This window comes from Wolffia australiana, chromosome 15 (genome assembly GCF_029677425.1).
Source record: "Wolffia australiana isolate 7733 chromosome 15, ASM2967742v1".
Lineage (NCBI taxonomy): Eukaryota > Viridiplantae > Streptophyta > Magnoliopsida > Alismatales > Araceae > Wolffia > Wolffia australiana.
Window position 1 is genome coordinate 2,265,049 of NC_135849.1, and position 19,501 is coordinate 2,284,549.

The 19,501-nt window shown below is 39.8% G+C and overlaps 2 protein-coding genes across 2 annotated transcripts; both read right to left on the reverse strand.

Annotated features, from left to right (window-relative positions):
• Nucleotides 1-1,573: 1,573 nt before the first annotated feature.
• On the reverse strand, nt 1,574-5,763 carry MEMB12 (membrin 12). Its single transcript, XM_078587755.1, has 4 exons — nt 5,406-5,763; nt 3,998-4,118; nt 3,761-3,910; nt 1,574-2,028 (listed from the first exon to the last, which is right to left on the reverse strand). Exons 1-4 carry the CDS (start codon nt 5,696-5,698, stop codon nt 1,867-1,869), a joined length of 726 nt encoding a protein of 241 aa, XP_078443881.1. The 5' UTR covers nt 5,699-5,763; the 3' UTR covers nt 1,574-1,866.
• Nucleotides 5,764-12,796: 7,033 nt separating this feature from the next.
• Nucleotides 12,797-15,964, reverse strand: LOC144712930 (pentatricopeptide repeat-containing protein At3g58590-like). The gene is made up of 2 exons (XM_078587343.1): nt 14,553-15,964; nt 12,797-14,475 (listed from the first exon to the last, which is right to left on the reverse strand). Exons 1-2 carry the CDS (start codon nt 15,927-15,929, stop codon nt 13,711-13,713), a joined length of 2,142 nt encoding a protein of 713 aa, XP_078443469.1. The 5' UTR covers nt 15,930-15,964; the 3' UTR covers nt 12,797-13,710.
• Between the last annotated feature and the right edge of the window lie 3,537 nt (nt 15,965-19,501).

Consider the following 19,501-nt stretch of genomic DNA (forward strand, 5'->3'; position numbering starts at 1 on the left):
GGTTGATATTATGGTAAATCTAGTGGAAACTTTAACATATTATTATAGATAAATTTAAAACTCATAAATAGATGTCTCTGCAAAGGGGTCATGTGCTGCATCTATAGTACATTTTCACAGGAAAATTTGGTCAACAAAAAAATTGCACACTTGAGGAAAATCTTTTCTTCAAACCACGTGACCGTCCCAAATGACATGTGTACTTGTTTGTTATTTGGCCTTGTTAACTTTACCCATGTACCATGTCCATGAAAATAATCTTGCTCATATTGGTAAAAATACCATGCACATGAAAATAATCTTGCCCACCAAATGAAGTGTTATTGTATTTATGGAAGAGAATCCTACAATACAAGTCACATAAATGATTAAAGGATCAGAAATAAGGTTAATTTCCCAGGGAGGTTTTATGCTGTGATAGACATTACATTCCTTTTCTTGGACATGTACATCACTGTAATTTATGTATTGAGATAATCAGATAATACATGTAGAATATGTTAAGACGCTGACCCTTGTTTTGGTATATTCATTTGAACATATTTATTTGTCTTGATCTCATGTTTTTTTTATCATAAAATATCAAACTGGCGAGATCATTCGCATTCAAAGCCATCTGATGTCATCATAACACATAATGAGGAACGATCATAACATTTTTAAATTATGTTCATAACTATGCCATTAAATTCATCTTCATATTATTATAAATCATTAAATCTCATCTATTTTCTTGATTTCATTACCTACGGAGCCAGATATTTATGGCAATACCACGTTTTTATGATGTTTTTTTCAGGATTTCCACACGATGTTTTTTAATGATGAGATGATGCAACCGTCTTCCAAACCAAGAAAGTTTATAAAAGCTTCCATTATATTCGGAAATTACCCAGAAATAGTACATCAAGCCTATTTTTACACTAGGTAATATGGATGATGGATTTTTACTTGGATAAAAAAAAAATTTTGAAAGAAAACTTGGATAAATATTATGAGATGTTTCATTAGAAAAGTACCATTCATTGACTTAGATTTAAAATAACAATGTTTGGATAAGTCAAGAAACTTACTCGACGGTCCTAAAATAAGCTATTTTATTGCATTAATATTAAATTTCAAGACGTCTTTTAAGATACAAATTCGTCTGGGTTATGCCAAAATATGTTCAGAGAATGCCAAATCATAAAATTTAAGCGGTTAAGTAAAGTTCAAAAGATTTAGACATAATGTTGATAAAAAAATGCAAATTTGTGAGATATGGTGCCAAGTAAAATATTTTGGTTTCCAAATATATTATATTAATTGGCCACAAAATTAAAAAGAAAAAGTATTGAATTCGAGAAGCTGAATAAATATGACATTTATCAGGTCATACAACACATGATACACCAACGTCCATGACTGTTTAACATAAACTTCAAAAGGACTCAAAGGGTGAAATTTTTGAATTTTGAAAAATAAACCACTTGGACTTTTACATCAAATAAAAATTCTTCAATCATTTCACAAAGTGGTTGAGTTTAACAGAACAACTCAACGATAGGCAAATGGATGAAAAACAAGCAACAAGTACTCAAATGAAAGAAGTAGACATTTATTTGTACACAGATAAATAATATTACAAGGGAGTGTACTTCTTACAATAAGGCAATACAAAACTATCACATTAACATGAATGCACGCCTTTCAAAGTCAAAATCAATAGTTAAAAGTCAAATGGTTGATATTAGCGGTTACTACTAATGTAGAACCTTGAAGATGAAAGCGAGCAATTCTGCAGCTATAATCAACCATATCTTTCAAATTCAGCTTACGGTTATCGACATTGAATGATCTTACCTGAACAATAGAGAATCAAAATCATCAGTTGATCCACCTCCAGAACATGTATACAATCACGGTCACTGATATCATCCCTCCGTATGCAATCCATTTATCTGTGCGGTGACGCCTTTCAATGAGCTTCAACAGTGAATTTGACAGGCCAACAGTGTTGAGGACATCGAGTGCCTTTCTCTGCGCTCTCTGCACTTGAAAAGAGATCGTTATCAGAACTCGCTCAAACATCCATCGTCTTTTCTCTCTAGATAGATAGATGGATGATTTACAGGAAAGGGACGGATGAGACAAATGTGTACGGACAGATGGATGGATGGATGATGACAAGCTGAAGGATGGAGATGGATGATGGACGAATGATGGAAAGGTGAAGGATGGAGATGGATGAATGATGGAAAGATGATGGAGATGGGTAGATGATGGACGAATGATGAAAAGATGATGGATGATCGATGGAAAGATGAAGGAGGGAGATGGATGAATGATGGAAAGATGATGGAGACGGGTAGATGATGGATGAATGATGGAAAGATGACAGAGATGGGTAGATTATTGATGATCGATGGAAAGATGAAGGATGGAGAGAAATGAATGATGGAAAGATGAAGGATGGAGATGGATGAATGATGCAAAGATGACATATGAATGATGGAGATGGATGAATGATGCAAAGATGACATATGAATGATGGAGATGGATGAATGATGCAAAGATGACATATGAATGATGGAGATGAATAGATGACAGATGAATGATGGAAAGGTGAATGATGGAAAGGTGAAGGATGGATGAGTGATGAAAAGATGATGGATGGATATAAATGGATGGATGGGTGATGGAAGAATGGTGGAAAGGCGAAGTATGGAGATGGATAAATGGATGAAGGGATAAACACACAGAGGGATGAGTGGACAGACAGATGTGACATTAGGTAGATAGATGGATGTCGGGATGCATGGCCAGGCTGATGGATAGAAAACGAGGGACATGAACTGATGGCTTGACGGTCGGATAGATGACAGAACGGATAGATAGGTCGATGGATGGATCGATCGCAAGATAGAAAGATGGACTGGTGAATGGATGATGGATGAAGGGATAGATGGACAGATGAAACAAAGGATGGATTGATTAGTGCAGAGCTGCATGGATGGGTGGACAGAATGGATGAATGAAGGGACAAAGGCACAGACAGATGGATGAATGGATGGATGTGATCTCAGGATTAGGATGGATTCAAATTCAGGGCTTGGATGGATAGATGATGAGACAAAGATGGATGGATGAATGGAAGAGGGACATACATATGAATGAACGGACACAATCACAGTGATTGGATGGTAATATGTGTTTTTTTCAAGAACGCACCGCAAGAGGCTCAAAAGGGAATGCTTCCACTTGGACACATGTGCAGATAAACTCACATGTGTGGGGGAAACTCTACAAATAAAGCTCGAGCAAGAGAATAAGGATGTGATATATTTTTCAGAGATGGTCCAGTGTAACCGAAAGACTGGGGCATCGTGATGGAGATCTCAATTCTATCTTGTTTCTTGTCTACATTCGTAACTAGTAAAAGATAGATTTTCAATTCTACTCGATATTCCAAGATCAGACTGCTCCAATAAGAAGGTTTTCCCGAGAACTTAACGCGAAAAAATCGTGATATGATTTAATTGCATCAGATGGATGGTTGGAAGCAAACTCCGGCAATGAACGAATGGATGAAGAGATGGAGGACAGACAGATCGATAGATGTATTGATGGATGGATGCGATCTCAGGGATTGGATGGATGGATATATAGTCAGATGCAAACTCAGGGATTGAATGGATGCGCAAAGCAATGGAGGGAGAGAGAGATGGATATATGTATGGATAGATAGATGAAATCTCAGGCTTCGATGGAGAAACGAAACCTTGATTCGATCTCTCTGCTCAGAGTACTTGGAAAGAACGGCAACGCCAGTGGCATAAGCTTCTTCAAGCATTCTGGATGAGTTCTGAGCTGACTCCATCGCTTGAGCCTCCTCGTCAAAAATCCTTAAAACATGAGCAGAGTCCCCATTCTGCAAAATAAAATAAAAGATTATGACAATGCTCTATTTCTCAAATCCAAAAAAGAAAGATGATAAGACAAAGTGTAGATGATCAACTCTTCTTTCTAGCAAGTTTTTCCTATCTTTAGCTTCTTGGATTCGGCTCTGGTGACGAAGCACATGCCTATCTAGGCTTCTCCTTAAGGAATCTGCCTCTTCTGCTACCTGTTCTACTTTCCTGCGTCAACAATTTAGAAAGACTGAGTAAGGAAAAAAGTGTCTCCAGGCCTTCTGCAATGTGTGGTAGAGCAAATAACAAGGGAATAGCATAAGAAAGCCAAGAAGCCGACCAGAAGAAGCTACAGTGAGTCTAACACTTCCAATTGGATTAAGATTCAAGAGGACTTACTCTATCACTAAACAGCCCTTATGTAGACTAGGAAATTGATAGAGACTTAGGGTTGGACCCCATCGGGGGATGATCTTAGAAGTGTGTATATATATATGTATGTATAGATAGAGAGAGAGAGAGAGAGAGAGAGAGAGAGAGAGATAAAATAATTTTTACAGTCTCAGATTGTCGCCTGAGCCCCCTTGGAGAGTATCCTTCAGATAACACAACTTCTCATGTGGCCCTCCTTATGGGAGAGAAATCTACCCTAACTCCAAAATATTCCTGGCAGGGTTGGGGGTCGAACTGTCTTTTTTTTTTGTCTGGAAGATATATACACATCAAGAAATATCAAACAATGGTTACAGTCTTGGATCAATGTCTTTACCCCCTCAGAGTATCTTCCAGATAAATCAACAACTTTTAGTGAGCTCGCATACGGGAAGGGCAAACTACCCTGTAGCCCAAATGATCACATAATACATTTTAGGGGTTGAGAATCCAAGCATTATTTTATTATTTAATATATGTGTTTCTCATTCTCCTACTTGTAACATTTTTTCCATTAATGGACTAACTGGAAGAAGCATCTCATTTCACAGAAGGGAAATAGATTTTTAAATCGCCAAGGTATCAGAAGCATAGCGCAAATCACAGGAAGAAAGGCAACATAAAATCACAGGAAGAAGGGCTGGGGGAAAGAATCTTCGATGTAAATATTACATAAAATCCAAGGTCCTCCGACATTTAATCCAAGGTCCTCCGACATTGATTATCATAAGAGAGAATTAGGGTAAAGATTGATTTTTAGTTCCGCCAATTATTCTTGCTTCCCTATCCAAGACACTATATCTGCTCCGTCCCACTTACAACTCAAAAAGTTTCAGTTCCTCAGGCTCAATACAACAATTCCTAGAACGATTTCTCCCCATAAACAAAAAAATCGTCAAGCAAAATATCATCACGTCACGAGAGGAAGTTTATCCGGGAACAAATAACAAATTAATCGACATGTCAGATCAGATCTTCAGATATAGGATAAAGCCGATCAAGATGAAACAGACGAAAATGTCAAATGGGTCTTCGAAAAACCTCCGAAAAAAACGAAATTTCACAAGATTATGTATTCCAAACCTCTTCCAGAGGCCCCGTTGACTAGGGCTGGGAATGGACCTCCACAAGCGATCCATCTCTGAACAAAACGACTGGATCTGACCCAAATCTCTACGCAACGCAGTCGACAGATCCAAGGGTTCCACTGCCATGGATGATGATGATGAAGATGAAGATGAAGAGGACGCCCCCGTTGAAAATTCGATGGATTCGAGCTTTGAGAGGCCATCTTTGGTCCGGATCAACAGTTTTTGAGCGCTCTTGTACAGCTCTGAGAGCAGAGCGCCTCCTCCTTCCCCTCCTCCCATGGCCATTTCTGCAAGAAATCAACGCGAAATAGCGCAATTGGGATCGGAGAAGTGCTTGTTGTTTGAAACCTACGTCCCCAAATTGAAGCACCAGCTTTATAAAGACTTAAACTTTTCAAAAACCCATTTATTTTATTAGGAATAAAATATCATTGGCAGACTTAAAAGGTAGACTTTCACAATTGGAAGGCTTGAAAGAGGGCTGTACACTCTTCAAGAATTTCCTCTGTTAATTATTACTTTTTACTTGAATTAGCATTAATTTTTTAGAAACTAATGAAATTCATAGTCTTTCTGGGCATTAATGCCTGGGATCGGCGGTGGCCAATGACAAATTGTCGTCAGCCCCGTCTTTATCATCCATAATGTGATGACGAATAATCATCATCATTAATCCAAGCCCAAACATGGATGATTATGACGATGAAGAGTTTCGGGGGTGATGATGATGTCACCAACTACCTACCCCCAGCTCCTTGTCACTGATAAAGATGATGTTTCGTCATGGTTAATTTGTCCATTTTTTCAATTTGTCATGATCATCATCATCACCTTCTTCTTCTTCATCATATAATCCCCAATAATCAGTATTTATTGGCGTCATCATTTCTCCAGCAAACCCATGGGTGACTGTGTAGATAAAAAACAATTAGGGAAGATGATGCTAATGACCAAGTTTTCATCATCTTATGCACCTCAAACGGTTTAACAACTTGGTGTGAGGTCACACATTTTGTTGATATTCATTAAAGGCAATACAATTTTAAAGACCCTTATTCATTGCTGTTATATCAATGGGAAGGAATATAAAACAATATTTTGGGAGAATTTCATACTGATAAAGTGTGCGTTGTAATAAGGTACATATCAGAATGATATTTTATTTACTAGTATGATTCAATAAGAGAGGAGTTTAGATATACTAAATGATTATATCATATATAAATGTTTAGTTCATATCATTACTCAAAGTTATTAAAATATCATAGGTTTCAATAGACAGAATATTTCTTAAAGTCTACTTATATGATAGGTTTCAATATTCCATATGATAATATATAGTTCAAATGTAGTACATTTTTATGAGAATTATGAATCTACTAAGGTGAGACGCACCACTGATTGAACTTGTTACTTAGTGGAGGACAAGGGTATAATACTTACATTTATACGTGTTTGGTATAATTGTGATGTACTTTTTTGGGCATGTATCAGATTAACAGAGGACTCTAGAAGTGAAAAGTTCAATAGATACCCAATTCATTACGTTTTGAGTATTTGTACCCTTTTTCCCTCAGGGAATATTTATTTTTTCCCCTCCTTTACTAATACTCTCTCCCATCTATCTCAGCTTGCCCTCATGCATATTTTTTGTGGACCACAAGAGGTCCTATGTCTGGACGTTGGTTAGGTAGTGGCCTAAGCTGTGATAGAACCACTGACTAGCCATATCCAGATCATGGTTGTGACATAGCTGGACCTTGAGTTGATCACTGTTGGATGATAGTTGGGCCTTTCACTTTGGTTCATGGCTGGCTGGGGCACATTGGTCTTATCTAAGAGAATTGGGTCCTAGTTGGGCCCTGCATGGTGGTCTTAGCTTCAAATATCCCCTTTGTCACTTATGTTTGGGACCTGAGGTTTTAGGTCTGGTTTGGTAGATACACCCACCTCAAAGAAAGGATTTGTGAAAACCTCCTCCTTCTTTGAATAAATTGAAACAATTTTTATTGGATGTTCATGATACTTTCCAAAAAACTAAAATTCTTGTAAATTTAATAACACTATTACTATTTTTGTTCATAAAATAGAAAATAAGACAATTTACGCTAACCAAATGCCTCATAAGGGACCACACCCTTCAACAATGCATCACTAATCATGGTGCAGCATGGAATGGTAGCTGTTGCATGTGAGAGTCTTTTAGTGTTTGGCTATGTTATGATAGTGGCCATAGAGGGATGGTGATGGTGACTCAAGTGGTGGTTGATTACAGACCATGCATAGGGCTTGTGATTTTTGTATTGTCATTGGTATTCCAAATCCAGTTCATACGGAATAAATGAATCAAATCAAAATAAAATATTCTAAAACAAAAACCAAACATTTCAATGAACAAATCACCTGGTACAAAGTTGAATCCTAAACAAAAAACTTCATGGGAAAAGTCTCTTGGATCCTCACATTTCTTTGGCCTCTAGATGTATTCACATGGTCCTCAATAAATCATATCTCCTTAGTGTCCTCTCAAACAATGCTGGCAGAGATGTGAGAAGATCTCCTCATCATGCTAATCTCATAGAGATGGGGAGGAGGCATAAGAAAATAGAATATAAATAAGGGTTGGAAGCCCATTCCAAACTCTCATGGGTATTTCCAAAAGGAATCCCTTTTCCATTTCAAGTCCAACAAACCTTATGTGTGCGATGGTCATGGCCCATGTACCAGTCTAGTTAAATACTATTAAATCCCAATTCCTCTTTATTATATAGGTAATTGTCAAAGTGCAACTGTTTTTCCACAATACGTCTTGGCGTCTTAAGTCTAAGGACCACTAACACAACCATGTCGTGAATCGACCTTATTGAAATTTTGGTATAATATGATTCAGGGATTCGTACCAATCAATTCGGTGAACTCTTTCCACTAAATAACACACTATCTATCCTTAGTGTCTCCACACTAATGGCTACGGGATTGACCATACTCATCATATGACTGAGGCTAGATAGTGCTATTCTATCCAGATACTATGATGCTCTTATCGAGTATCGATTGAATGGGAATATTTATAACAAGTGCTTAAATACTAGTACTCTCCGTATTACGATCTCATCATAAATCCCTAAGTCTGATCATATATTTTCATGGACTTCATTATAAGCATTATACATGCATTATAATGAATATGTTCTATGAATAAACATGGAATGTGATTGGCTTGTCGGCCATATATATATTTCCATATTTATGAAGTATGATAGAAGTTTAAAGAGGGAGACCCAACAGCTAGACACACAAGTGGAGTGATGAACTCAATTCGAGGGGTTTAATTTTCATTGACAACTAAGTTAATAAATAAATTTGAATAAGAAATCGAATCTTAAAATATGATTTAATATCAGTGAGAAATGGTCTTTTCCATAATAATGATTGGATAATTCATGATTAGGGAATGAGAATAAATATTTTAAAAGATAATAATAAGTGAGAAATATGATGGTGTTATGAGAAGGTAACAAATAATAACAATAGATATATGTGAAAAGAGAGGGATGTAGTTATAGTAGAGAAATGAAAGATAAAGTGGATGTTGATGTATGGATGTATATGCATAAATGGATACATATTGATGATATGAATGTATGAACATTGATGTATGTTTAGAAGATGATGAAAATGTAAATAATAAGGAACTCAACTTCAGAACCCTTATGTTCTTCTAGGATTGATGCAACTTTATGCTATAGGAGAACCCCCTTCTCTTTTTTCTTCCAACTATATTAGATGATTTTCACCACACAAACCACACAATATTGATGGATCATGAAATCACTTTGATTCACTAGGTCCACCAATATAGGATAAATTTCATTATGCTTTTTATATGGATAATGGGGTCTATATATATCCAATGTATGGATGGGTTAGGAGAGAGAGAGAGGCAAAGTTGCCCTCAAAGTGTCAGCCTAAACTCCTTCTAGGTTGTTAGGAAACATGTTGTAAATTTGCATCATTCTAGGTCTTTTTTTCCCTCTAATTATGAATCCATGTATGCTTCAAAGATTCAACTAAATTAAGTTCTTGAATTTTCCCATTAACTGTTGTTGTTACAAGTGTTCCATCAGTAAAAAGTGCATTCCTAGATTCTTCAAAAGACATGCACCTAGTTGTCTGGATGGATTTCATTTCTGCAAATTAGATAACGTAAGGTGTGCATACTACTTTTGATCCAATGGAAGTATTTACAGTGACTCCAATTGCTGAAATTTTTTGTGTGCTTAAAATTGTCCCACTTTCACATTGAATTGATTATAGTGATACTAAATGGTCGATGCATAAATTCTGAATGATTGTAAGTTAAGTTTTTTATTCGGTTTGTGTTTCCATATGTTCCTGCATATTTATAAGGGTATACATATCGGCACGTCATTGGTTTGTTATACTACCATGCATTGCGGTAATAGTGACATCTTTTCACAAGGATTGCGGTACCAATCATTAGGCACGTCCATCAATTAGTTGCAGCCCATCATTCACTAAAATCTGAACAAATGAGACTGCAACACGTGATAAAATGACATTACATCTTAATCTTGATGTAAAGAAAATTTTAAAATTATAAAAACATAAAATAAACTCCTAAAAACATATATTTCAGTTTAAAAGTTATTTTATTTATGACTATGATGTGGAAAACTTCATAAAATACCAAAATATTCAGAAAGATAATAACATTTTTTTAATATTGACAATATGTATATATGAAAATTTAATGCAAATTTAATTTAATTTCATGTGATAAATATAGTTAGTGTGTCATCAGAAAGAAGCTCATGATGGAAATATATGTGGCCAACAAGCCAATCACATATTCCACATCTCGTTCCATGTTCATTAATAGAACATATATATTAGAGTGCACGTGTGATGTTTTTTAATGAAGCCCATGAATACATGATTGTACTTAGTGAATTATGATGAGATTGTAATACCGAGATCACCAGTCTTTAAGCATGAGTTCTATACATTTCTATTTGGAGGATATGCGAGAAGGACATCACAGTATTCGAATAGAATAGCACTATCTACATTCACTCATATGATGAGTATGGCCGGTCCCGTAGCCATTAGTGTGGAGACACTAAGGATAGATAGTGGGTGCTCTTTAGTAGAAAAAGTTCATTGAATTAATCCGTACAAACCCCTGAATGGTATTATACGGAGCTGTCAACCAGGTTGATTCACATCACGGTTGTGTAAGTGGTCCTTAGATCTGAGACATCAAAGACGTCTTATGGATGGACGGTTGTACTTTGACTATGGCCAACGAGTCTCTAATCATGGGATTCTAAATGGTCTTAGTTCGAGTGCAGTAAGAAGTTCATGAAGATGATTGAGTGGTCAAGATAGTATCATCCACCATCAGTATAAGAGGTGACAGCTCAAGGAAGATGATGCGATGAAGTTCTTGGCCAAGGTTGTAAAATATCAGTGAAGAGTTCTCCGATGATTTTCGAATGCATCAGTACTAACTCGAATGACTGATTAGGGTTTGACAATTGATCATACCCTAAGTCATCCAAGGAGCGCCACGTTGATGAGGGATTATACGTAAATGGTAACTGATGACAAAGAGGTTCCATGATTGAGTCGATACACACTCCTTTGTATCTTCCAGAACAAGAAATGTAGCTTCGCAACCCACGTGTTGGAGACTCAACTTATCGACTGGGTTAAGTCGATTTGACATTAATTAATCTATATGATGATACAGTTAATTAATTTAGAAGTCCAATAAACATTATTGGGTCGTTGGAGTCGTTAACTAGACTGATACATGGGCTTAGAGGGTCACACACAAATGGTCTTTTGGACGTCGGAAGATATACTGATGTTTTGGGGGTTTTATGAAAAATACCCACTTAGTATAAATTGGGGAAGGCCCTGAACAAAAATTCATTCAAACAAGAATTGTTCAGGGGCCTTTCCCCTTCTTCTCTCTTTTGTCACACCCCTCTTCATCCCCAATGCGATCGAGACGACATATCAACGACGACGGAGTAAAGGGTGAGTATAGACTAAACCATAACACAGTTTTTGAAGGGACTGGTTTTGCCATTATCAATGGAGAAAAGAAGGTAGCTGACGTTAGCAGATAGGCTCAACAAGAGGATGTATTGTTGTATAGTTCGGTAGCATTCAAAGGAGTGGACTAACATCAATTATGAACCTGTTTGTACATGGAAGAGTAGTGTAATAACAGATATTTTCATTAGCCCAGATGAATCTAATGAATATGTCTACCAAGGCACATAATTGTGGTTGTTGAATGTCACAGTCAAACATTTAATAAGTCATGGAAGTGTCACTTTGTCTTGTCATCAGCATCTGCAAATTGGAAGTTCCACTTTTGTGGAATTATCAGTTTGTGTCATAAAGCTGAACATTGGATATCTAGAGATTCGGCCCTGCCCTCTCTTAGACATGATTAAACTAATGTTAAATCTACCATTGTTTCTTTGATACATTGGATATGATCTTTTGATGTAGGGTTTACCCATCCAAATTGGATGAAATAGCTATGGGATTCATCGAGGAGTTTCCTATGTCAAAGGGGTGTGATTATATTATGGTTATTATCGCTTTCCTAATCACCTAACCCACCTCTTTTTTCAGCCACATTTATTGAGGAATTATTTCATAAAGAAACTGAGTCTACGTAGGATACTAAACTCCATCCATCATTTCAGACATAAGAAGTCTTTTCACCAGGTAATTATAGAGAAAAACTGAATTGTCTCCAAGGCACTAAGTTGAATTTTAGTTCATCGTACCATTTGGAAGCTGAAAGATAAACATAAGTTACAAATTGGGGACTTGAATGTTACTTGTACTTCTTTACATCATAAAATCTCAAAAAATGGAAAAAGTGGTTACACTTGGCGAAAAATAATTGAAATACCTATCCTTCTTTCATTGGAACCTCTCAATTCAAAGCTGTCTATGGGCCTCCTTCATTACATAGATATGGGTCACCACCATCACCATTTGATTCATTTAACAAATTACTCAATTAAAGGGTCTTGGTGTCATCTGCCCTGAAAATGCACTTGGTAAAGGTCAGTCTCTATGGAAAGTTCAAGCTGGCAAACATATACACGATATATACTTTTAATGAGATATGGTCTAGTTTAAAATCTAACCCTATCAAATGAATTCATTAACCAGAAAATCATTTGAAAAGTTGGGTCCCAAATACTCTATCTCATATTAAATACTTAAAATGAGTCATGTGGCCAGCCAGTTACATCTCCCACTCCTTTCAACCATACATCCATTTTTTCATTCATCACTCCTTGAAAACACATTGGGCAGTAATACTATTGCTCAACAGCTTTGTTTCTTACAGCTGAATGGGAATGTCAGGTGTATCCAAAAGATGTTCCTTGAATAAGGACTACATTGGCAGGACTAGAGGTGTTGGTCAAATAGGCAAACCTTGCAAATCTTTCAAAATATGAAGAAACATGGGAAGGCGAGAGAGGGGGGATTGTCCCAACCTTTATCAAGGATTCCAGTGTGGGAAATTTGTCAGTGAGCGACTGGGAGTCTGCAGAAGTTTGAGAGCACTATGGCCGAAAGGCAGGACTCAATATCTTATTCCTCATTTTGTCTATTTCTGTACTTTGACTCTGCGGTTCTGCTTGTGATAAATTGGATCTGATCTGTTGGGTTGTAGTTCACTTGTCTGAATTTGGTAATACTTCTACAAAATTCCTTCCGAAATTCAATTGATACCCTAGGATGTATTAGAATAAAATTGTCGTCATCCTCTTTCTCAGCCCTCTGCAACTTTGGTCCTGGATCATCCTTGATCAGCATCGCCTCTGAAAGAAATCCAACATTAAAATAAGGATAATCATCACCTTATTCATCATCCTCGTTATCAGTCCTCTGCAACTCAGGTCCTGTATCATCCTCAATCTACACAGCCTAGCAGGAATGATCAAACATCAGAATGATGATGATCAACATTATGGTCATCAACCTCTTTATCTGCAACTCGAGTACTGGAGCACCATTGATCAGCACACCCTCTCAACAAACTTCAACATCAGAATGACAATCATCATCATCATGGCCATTATCCTCTTAATCAGTCAACAACTCCGGTCCTCGATCATCCTTGATTAGCACCTCCTCCGAAAGTTATTCAATTTCAGAATGGCAAAGACAATTATCATGTTCATTTATCCTCTTCCTCGGTTCAATAGAACTCCAGTCCTGGATCGTTCTCAACCACCACATCCTCGAAGGAAGACCCTCCAGATAGCTGGCCCCGGCGGGAATGGCATCGAGCCGATGATCCGCTCTGCCTCCTCCACCATGCCTGCCTTGCAAAGCAACTCCACCACCCCGGCATAGTGCTCCTCCCCTGGCGGCGGCGCCCCCTCTTCCTCCTCCATCCTCCTCAGCAGCTCTACCCCCTCTTTTACCAGCCCACCATGCCGGCACGCCAAAATCCCTGCCAGAAATGCCACCCTGTCAAGAACCAACCCTTCTTCTTCCTCCATCTGCCTAATCATGGCCACTGCCTCTCCGGCCCGGCCATGTACCCCCAGCGCCGCCACCATCGCCGTCCACGACACCAAATTCCTTGCTGGCATTTCCTCAAATGCCTTTCTGCAACTCTCCAGGCTCCCTCCATGGCCATACATTGCCAGGAGGGCATTGAGGGCGAAGACGTCATAGGAGAGGAGGCCTGTCTTAACCATCTGGCCATGGCAGAGAGCTCCGAGACGAAGGTCAGCCTGGTTCTTGCAGAGGTTGAGATAGCTCACAGCGGCAAACTTGTCCGGGGGCCCAAAGGTGGCAACCATTTGCCGGAACTGGCGCATTGACCCAGCATGGTCACCGGCGCGAGCTCCGGCGGCCAGAAGGATGTTGCAGGAGACGAGATCAGGCTCCTCCACAGAGCTCATGAGTTCAATTGTCCTACTGTAATGGCCTTGCCTGTTCCAGATACCCCCTACCGCATTCGCCACAGCATTCGGCACCACCTGCGAGGCCGAAGATGATCATGAAGAACTAGGTGATCAAACCATAGAAGTGGAAGGGGATGGAATTTGAAGCAAACCTTCGAAGGAGGGGGGAGGAAAGGGGATGGGTCAAAGGAGGGGTCACAGGAGGAGTAGGCCGAGACGGCAGCGCTGGCGACGTGGGCATGGCAGTCAAAGCCGAGCTTCAGGGCCAGGCAATGGAGCTGGAGGAGATCAGGCATGGAGGAGGCTCGGAGGGCGGCCGAGAAGGAGAACTCATTTGGGGCGGTGGTGCTGCCGGATCGGAGCATCTCCCGCACGAATGCGATCCAGCGAGCTTCGCCATGGCGGGAGGCTCCGCCAACCAAAGCGTTCCAAGCCGGAGCTCCTCTCAAAGGCATTGCCTCAAACAGGCTGCAGGCCAGCTTCGTCTTCCCCAATCTGCCATAGAAATTGACAAGTGAGCTCGCCACGAACTCATCCCCTTCGAGCCCAAGGATGACAACCTTGCCGTGGATCGCCTCTCCGGCTAGCAGTGCCGCCCCGTCCACGGTGGCTCTCAGCGCGCTCGCCATCGTCCTCCCATTGGGCAAGATCCCATCCACAGAGCTCATCAGCGAGACAAATCGCAGAGCCCGAACCGGCTCCCCGAGCTTGCGCAGACCGCTGACAATGGCGTTCCAGGATGCCACGTCCCTCTCAGGCATTCCCCAGAGCACCTTCTCTGCCGTTCTTCCGCCATCACCGCCGACCTCGCAGTAGCAGCTGAGAAGAGAATTCCCCACCAAAACCCAATAATCCAGCCCCAATTTCACCGCCAACCCATGGATCTCCTCCACCGAAGGCGACGACACGGCAAGGACGACGGCGAGAGACACCTCCGAGATCCCCACCGCCGACCGCCGAAGCTCGGCGAAGAGCCGCAGAGCCTCATACCGCTGCCCGGCGCGCGAGAGCTCCCCAATCATGGCGTTCCAGGCGGCGACGCCGCCGCCCATCTCATGGAAGATCGCGGCCGCCGCGGCGACGTCCCCGCCCCGGCCAAGGGCGCCAATCATGGCAGTGCTGGCAAAGCCACCGCCGCCGCCGAGAAGCCCAGTTTTGAGGAGAAGTGGGTGGGCAAGGCGGGCGTGGCGGAGGCCGGCGGCAGGTGCGGCGAGGATGGCGGCGAAGGCGGGCTCGGCGGGGCGGAGGCCGGCGAGCATCATCTGGGAGACGAGGAGGAAGCTCTCGTCGAGGTGTCCGGCGCGAGCGTGGGCGGCGATCATGGCGTTGTAGGAGACGGAGGTTCTTCTGGGCATTTCGTCGAACAGGGCGCGGGCGTGTGCGATTCTTCCGAGCTTGCCGAGGTAGGAGATGAGGCTATTGAGGGAGGAGGTGGAAGGAGGGCCCGCCATGGAAGAGGGGGAGAAGAGACGGCGAGGAAGGAGGAGGAGGACGCCATTGCTGGGAAGGGAAGCTCCGCGAGAGGACATTCGAAGGTCATCTTCTATGTGAGAATGGCCACGGCCTGGAGGAAGAAGAAGCCAAGAAGGGTCGGGGTTTATATGGGTGTGAGACGGATGACGGATTTAAATATGTTCCGTTATTTGTCGTCATCCGTCCTGATAACGGTAAGTTTAAGGGTCAGGGTTTTTCGTAGGCATCGGACGGATGATTGATTTCTTTTCGTTCATTACTTGTCGTCATCCGTCCTGATAATGGTAAATCTAAGGGTTGGTGTTGATATGGGCATGGGACAGATGACTGATTTTTATCCGTTCCGTTACTTTTCATCGTCCGTCCTAGTAACGTTAAATGTAAGGGTCAGGGTTTACTGAGGCATCGGATGGATGATGGAGTTCTGTTTGTTCGTTACTTGAGGTCATCCATCCTGATAAGAGTAAATTTAAGGGTTGATATTGATATGGGCATGGGACGGATGACAGATTTCTATCCGTTCCGTTATTTGTCGTCGTTCGTCATCCCTCTTGACACTGGAACGTGAAGTGTAGGGGTCGGGGTTTGTATAGGCATGTGAATGATGACGAACCACTATATGTTCCATTCATTGTCATTATCCGTCATCCGTCCTGGTATAGAAACGGAGAATGTAAGGGTCAGGGGTTATATAGGCATGAGACATGACGTATCGCTATAATTTCAGTTCATTGTCGTCATCCGTCTTGTCACTTGTATCAATCAAGGCATGGGAAAGATGGCATATCTATACTCATTCTGTTACGTGTCGTCATCTGTCATCCGTCCTAATATTGGAATGGAAAATGTGAGGGTCAAGGTTTATATAGATGGGATGGATGATGGATCCCTATCGATTCCATTGCTTGTCGCCATTTGTCATCAGTCATTCATTCTGACATTGTAACAAGTAATTGGAAAAAATATGATTGACATCCGTCATATGTGCTGATATATGAACATAAACTGAACGAAAATCTTACCGTCATTTGTCGTCTGTTCTGACATTGGGAAAGAAGAAGGGTCACAATTTATATTGGCATGAGATGGGTGACAGATTGGTATCCACTTTGTTCCATCTCTTGATGTCATCTGTCACTTGTCCTGATATTGTGATGGAAAACAATAAGAAAAACTGAATTAAAATGTTGTCCTCATATGTCATTTGTCCTATCTTCGAGGAAGAAGAAGGGTAGGGTTTATATAGGCAGTGGAAGAAGGATGAATCACTCTCCTCTCTGTTTTATCCCTTATCGTCATCCATTATTCGTCTTGACATTGAAACAAAGAACTGGAAAAAAACTTGGCCATCATTCACACAAACATCAGAGCGGAGATTGAATGAAAACCCAACCGTCATTCATCTTGATGTTGAGGAAGAAGAAAGGAATGGGTTTTGTATAGTTACTAGATGGATGATGAATCATTGTCCGTTTTGGTTTCTTATTGTCATTTGTCATCTGTTTTGACATCAAAACGAAAACTGAATGAAAACAATTGCATCACTTGTCATCAGTCCTAACATCACAACATAAAACTAAATGTAAACTTTATCGTCATCCATCATTCTTCCTAACATCAGAATGAAAACTAAATGAAAAGCTTATTGGTATTCGTCATCTGTCCTAAAATCAGAACAAAAATTGAATCAAACCATATCATTATCCATCATCCTTCCTAACATTGGAACATAACTGAATGAAAACCTTATCATCCATCATGAAATCAGAACAAAAAGCTGAATACAAAACTTATAATTATCTGTCATTCGTCCTTACATCTAAACGAAAAGCTGAACCGAAATATCCTACGATGTCATCCATACTGACATCTGACAATAACAGTGAACAAAAATCTTATAATCATCTGTTCTGACATTGGAAGAAAAAATGGAACAAAAACCTTACCATTAACTACAATCCTTATTGACATTGGACCATAAAACTGAACAAAAATCTTATCATCACCTGGGATCTAATTGATGGGGATATATGTGGCCGAGAAGTCAAACACACATTCCATATCTCATTCCATGTTCATTAATGCAATGTATTTATTATAGTGCATATGTGATGTTTATAATGAAGTCCACGAATACATAATCCAACTTAGTGAAATATGCTGATATCATAATGTAGAATTCACTAATCTTCAAACATTTTTTTCCAAATATTCTTATTCAAAGGATACTCGAGAATGACATCAAAGTATCTAGATAAAATAGAACTATCTAGCCTCAACCGTATAATGAGTATGACTAGCCTTGTATCCATTGGAATGGAGACACTATAGATAGATAATGGGTGCTCTTTAGTGAAAAGAGTTAATTGAAATTGATTTGTATGAAGCCCTGAATGGTGTTATACCAAATTCTCAATCATGTTGATTCATATCGGGGCTGTGTAAGTGATCCTTAGACTTAAGACACCAAAGACATATTGTGAACTTGTAGTTGCACTTTGACTATGAACAACGAGTTCCTAATCATGGAGTACTAAAAAACATAGTTTGGGTGCAACAAGAAGTTTACAAAGGCAATTGATGGTCAAGATTGGATCATCTGTTATCGTTATAGAAGAGTTCTCCGATGATTTTTGAAAGTATTAGTGCTAATTCGGATGACCGATGAGGGTTTGACAACTGACCATACCCTGAGTCATCTTAGGATCGTCATGAAGATGATGGACAATAATTTAAATGCTAACAAATGACAGACATGTTCCAAGAGTGCATTGATACTCACTTCTTTGAATCTGCTAGAGCAAAGGTGTTGCTTCGCACCCCATGGCCTCGAGTCTCAACATTTTGATTGGGCTGAATCAATCCTTCATGATTAATCTATATTTTGATATAAATTAATTATTTTGGAAGCCAATAAAGGTCACTAGGCCATTAGAGTCATTAACTAGACAAATACACAATCCTAGAGGGTCACACACAAATAGTCTTTTGGACATCGGAACAAATACTTTAAGTTTGGGGGTTTTGAAAATAAACCTATATAAATGGGGAAGGCCCTAATTAAAACTCAATCATGCTAGAATTTCTTTGGGCTCTTCCCCTTCTTCGCCCTTCTCACCATGGTTTCTTTTCATTCCCAATGTGATCGAGGCAGCATAACAACAATGATGAAGTATGAACAGAGCTCATAACAGTGAAGGACAAGATTCAACGTGCCAAGGATTTTATGGATAGGTCTATAAGCTACACACTTGAGAAGCTTGACACGTGTCACTCAAGGATCCAAGAAACCACATATGTGATCCATGCCCAAATGATTTGCGCATTTAGTTTATAGATGAGATTCTTTTTCTGTTCCAAGTCTTATGCTATAGAAATTGCTTTTGTTTCCTCCAGATCAAGGTCATAGAACCCAACACCAACATGACATCGGAATGGAAAATTGAACGAAAATCTTACCATCATCAGAGATTTATCCTGGAATCAAAATACTAAATTAAACATTATCATCATCTATCATATATCCTGGGATTAGAACACTAAGTGAAACCTGTCCATCATCAGTCATCCATCATGACATCTATCATCAATCCCAGCATTGGAGTGAAGAACTGAACATAATTTTTTG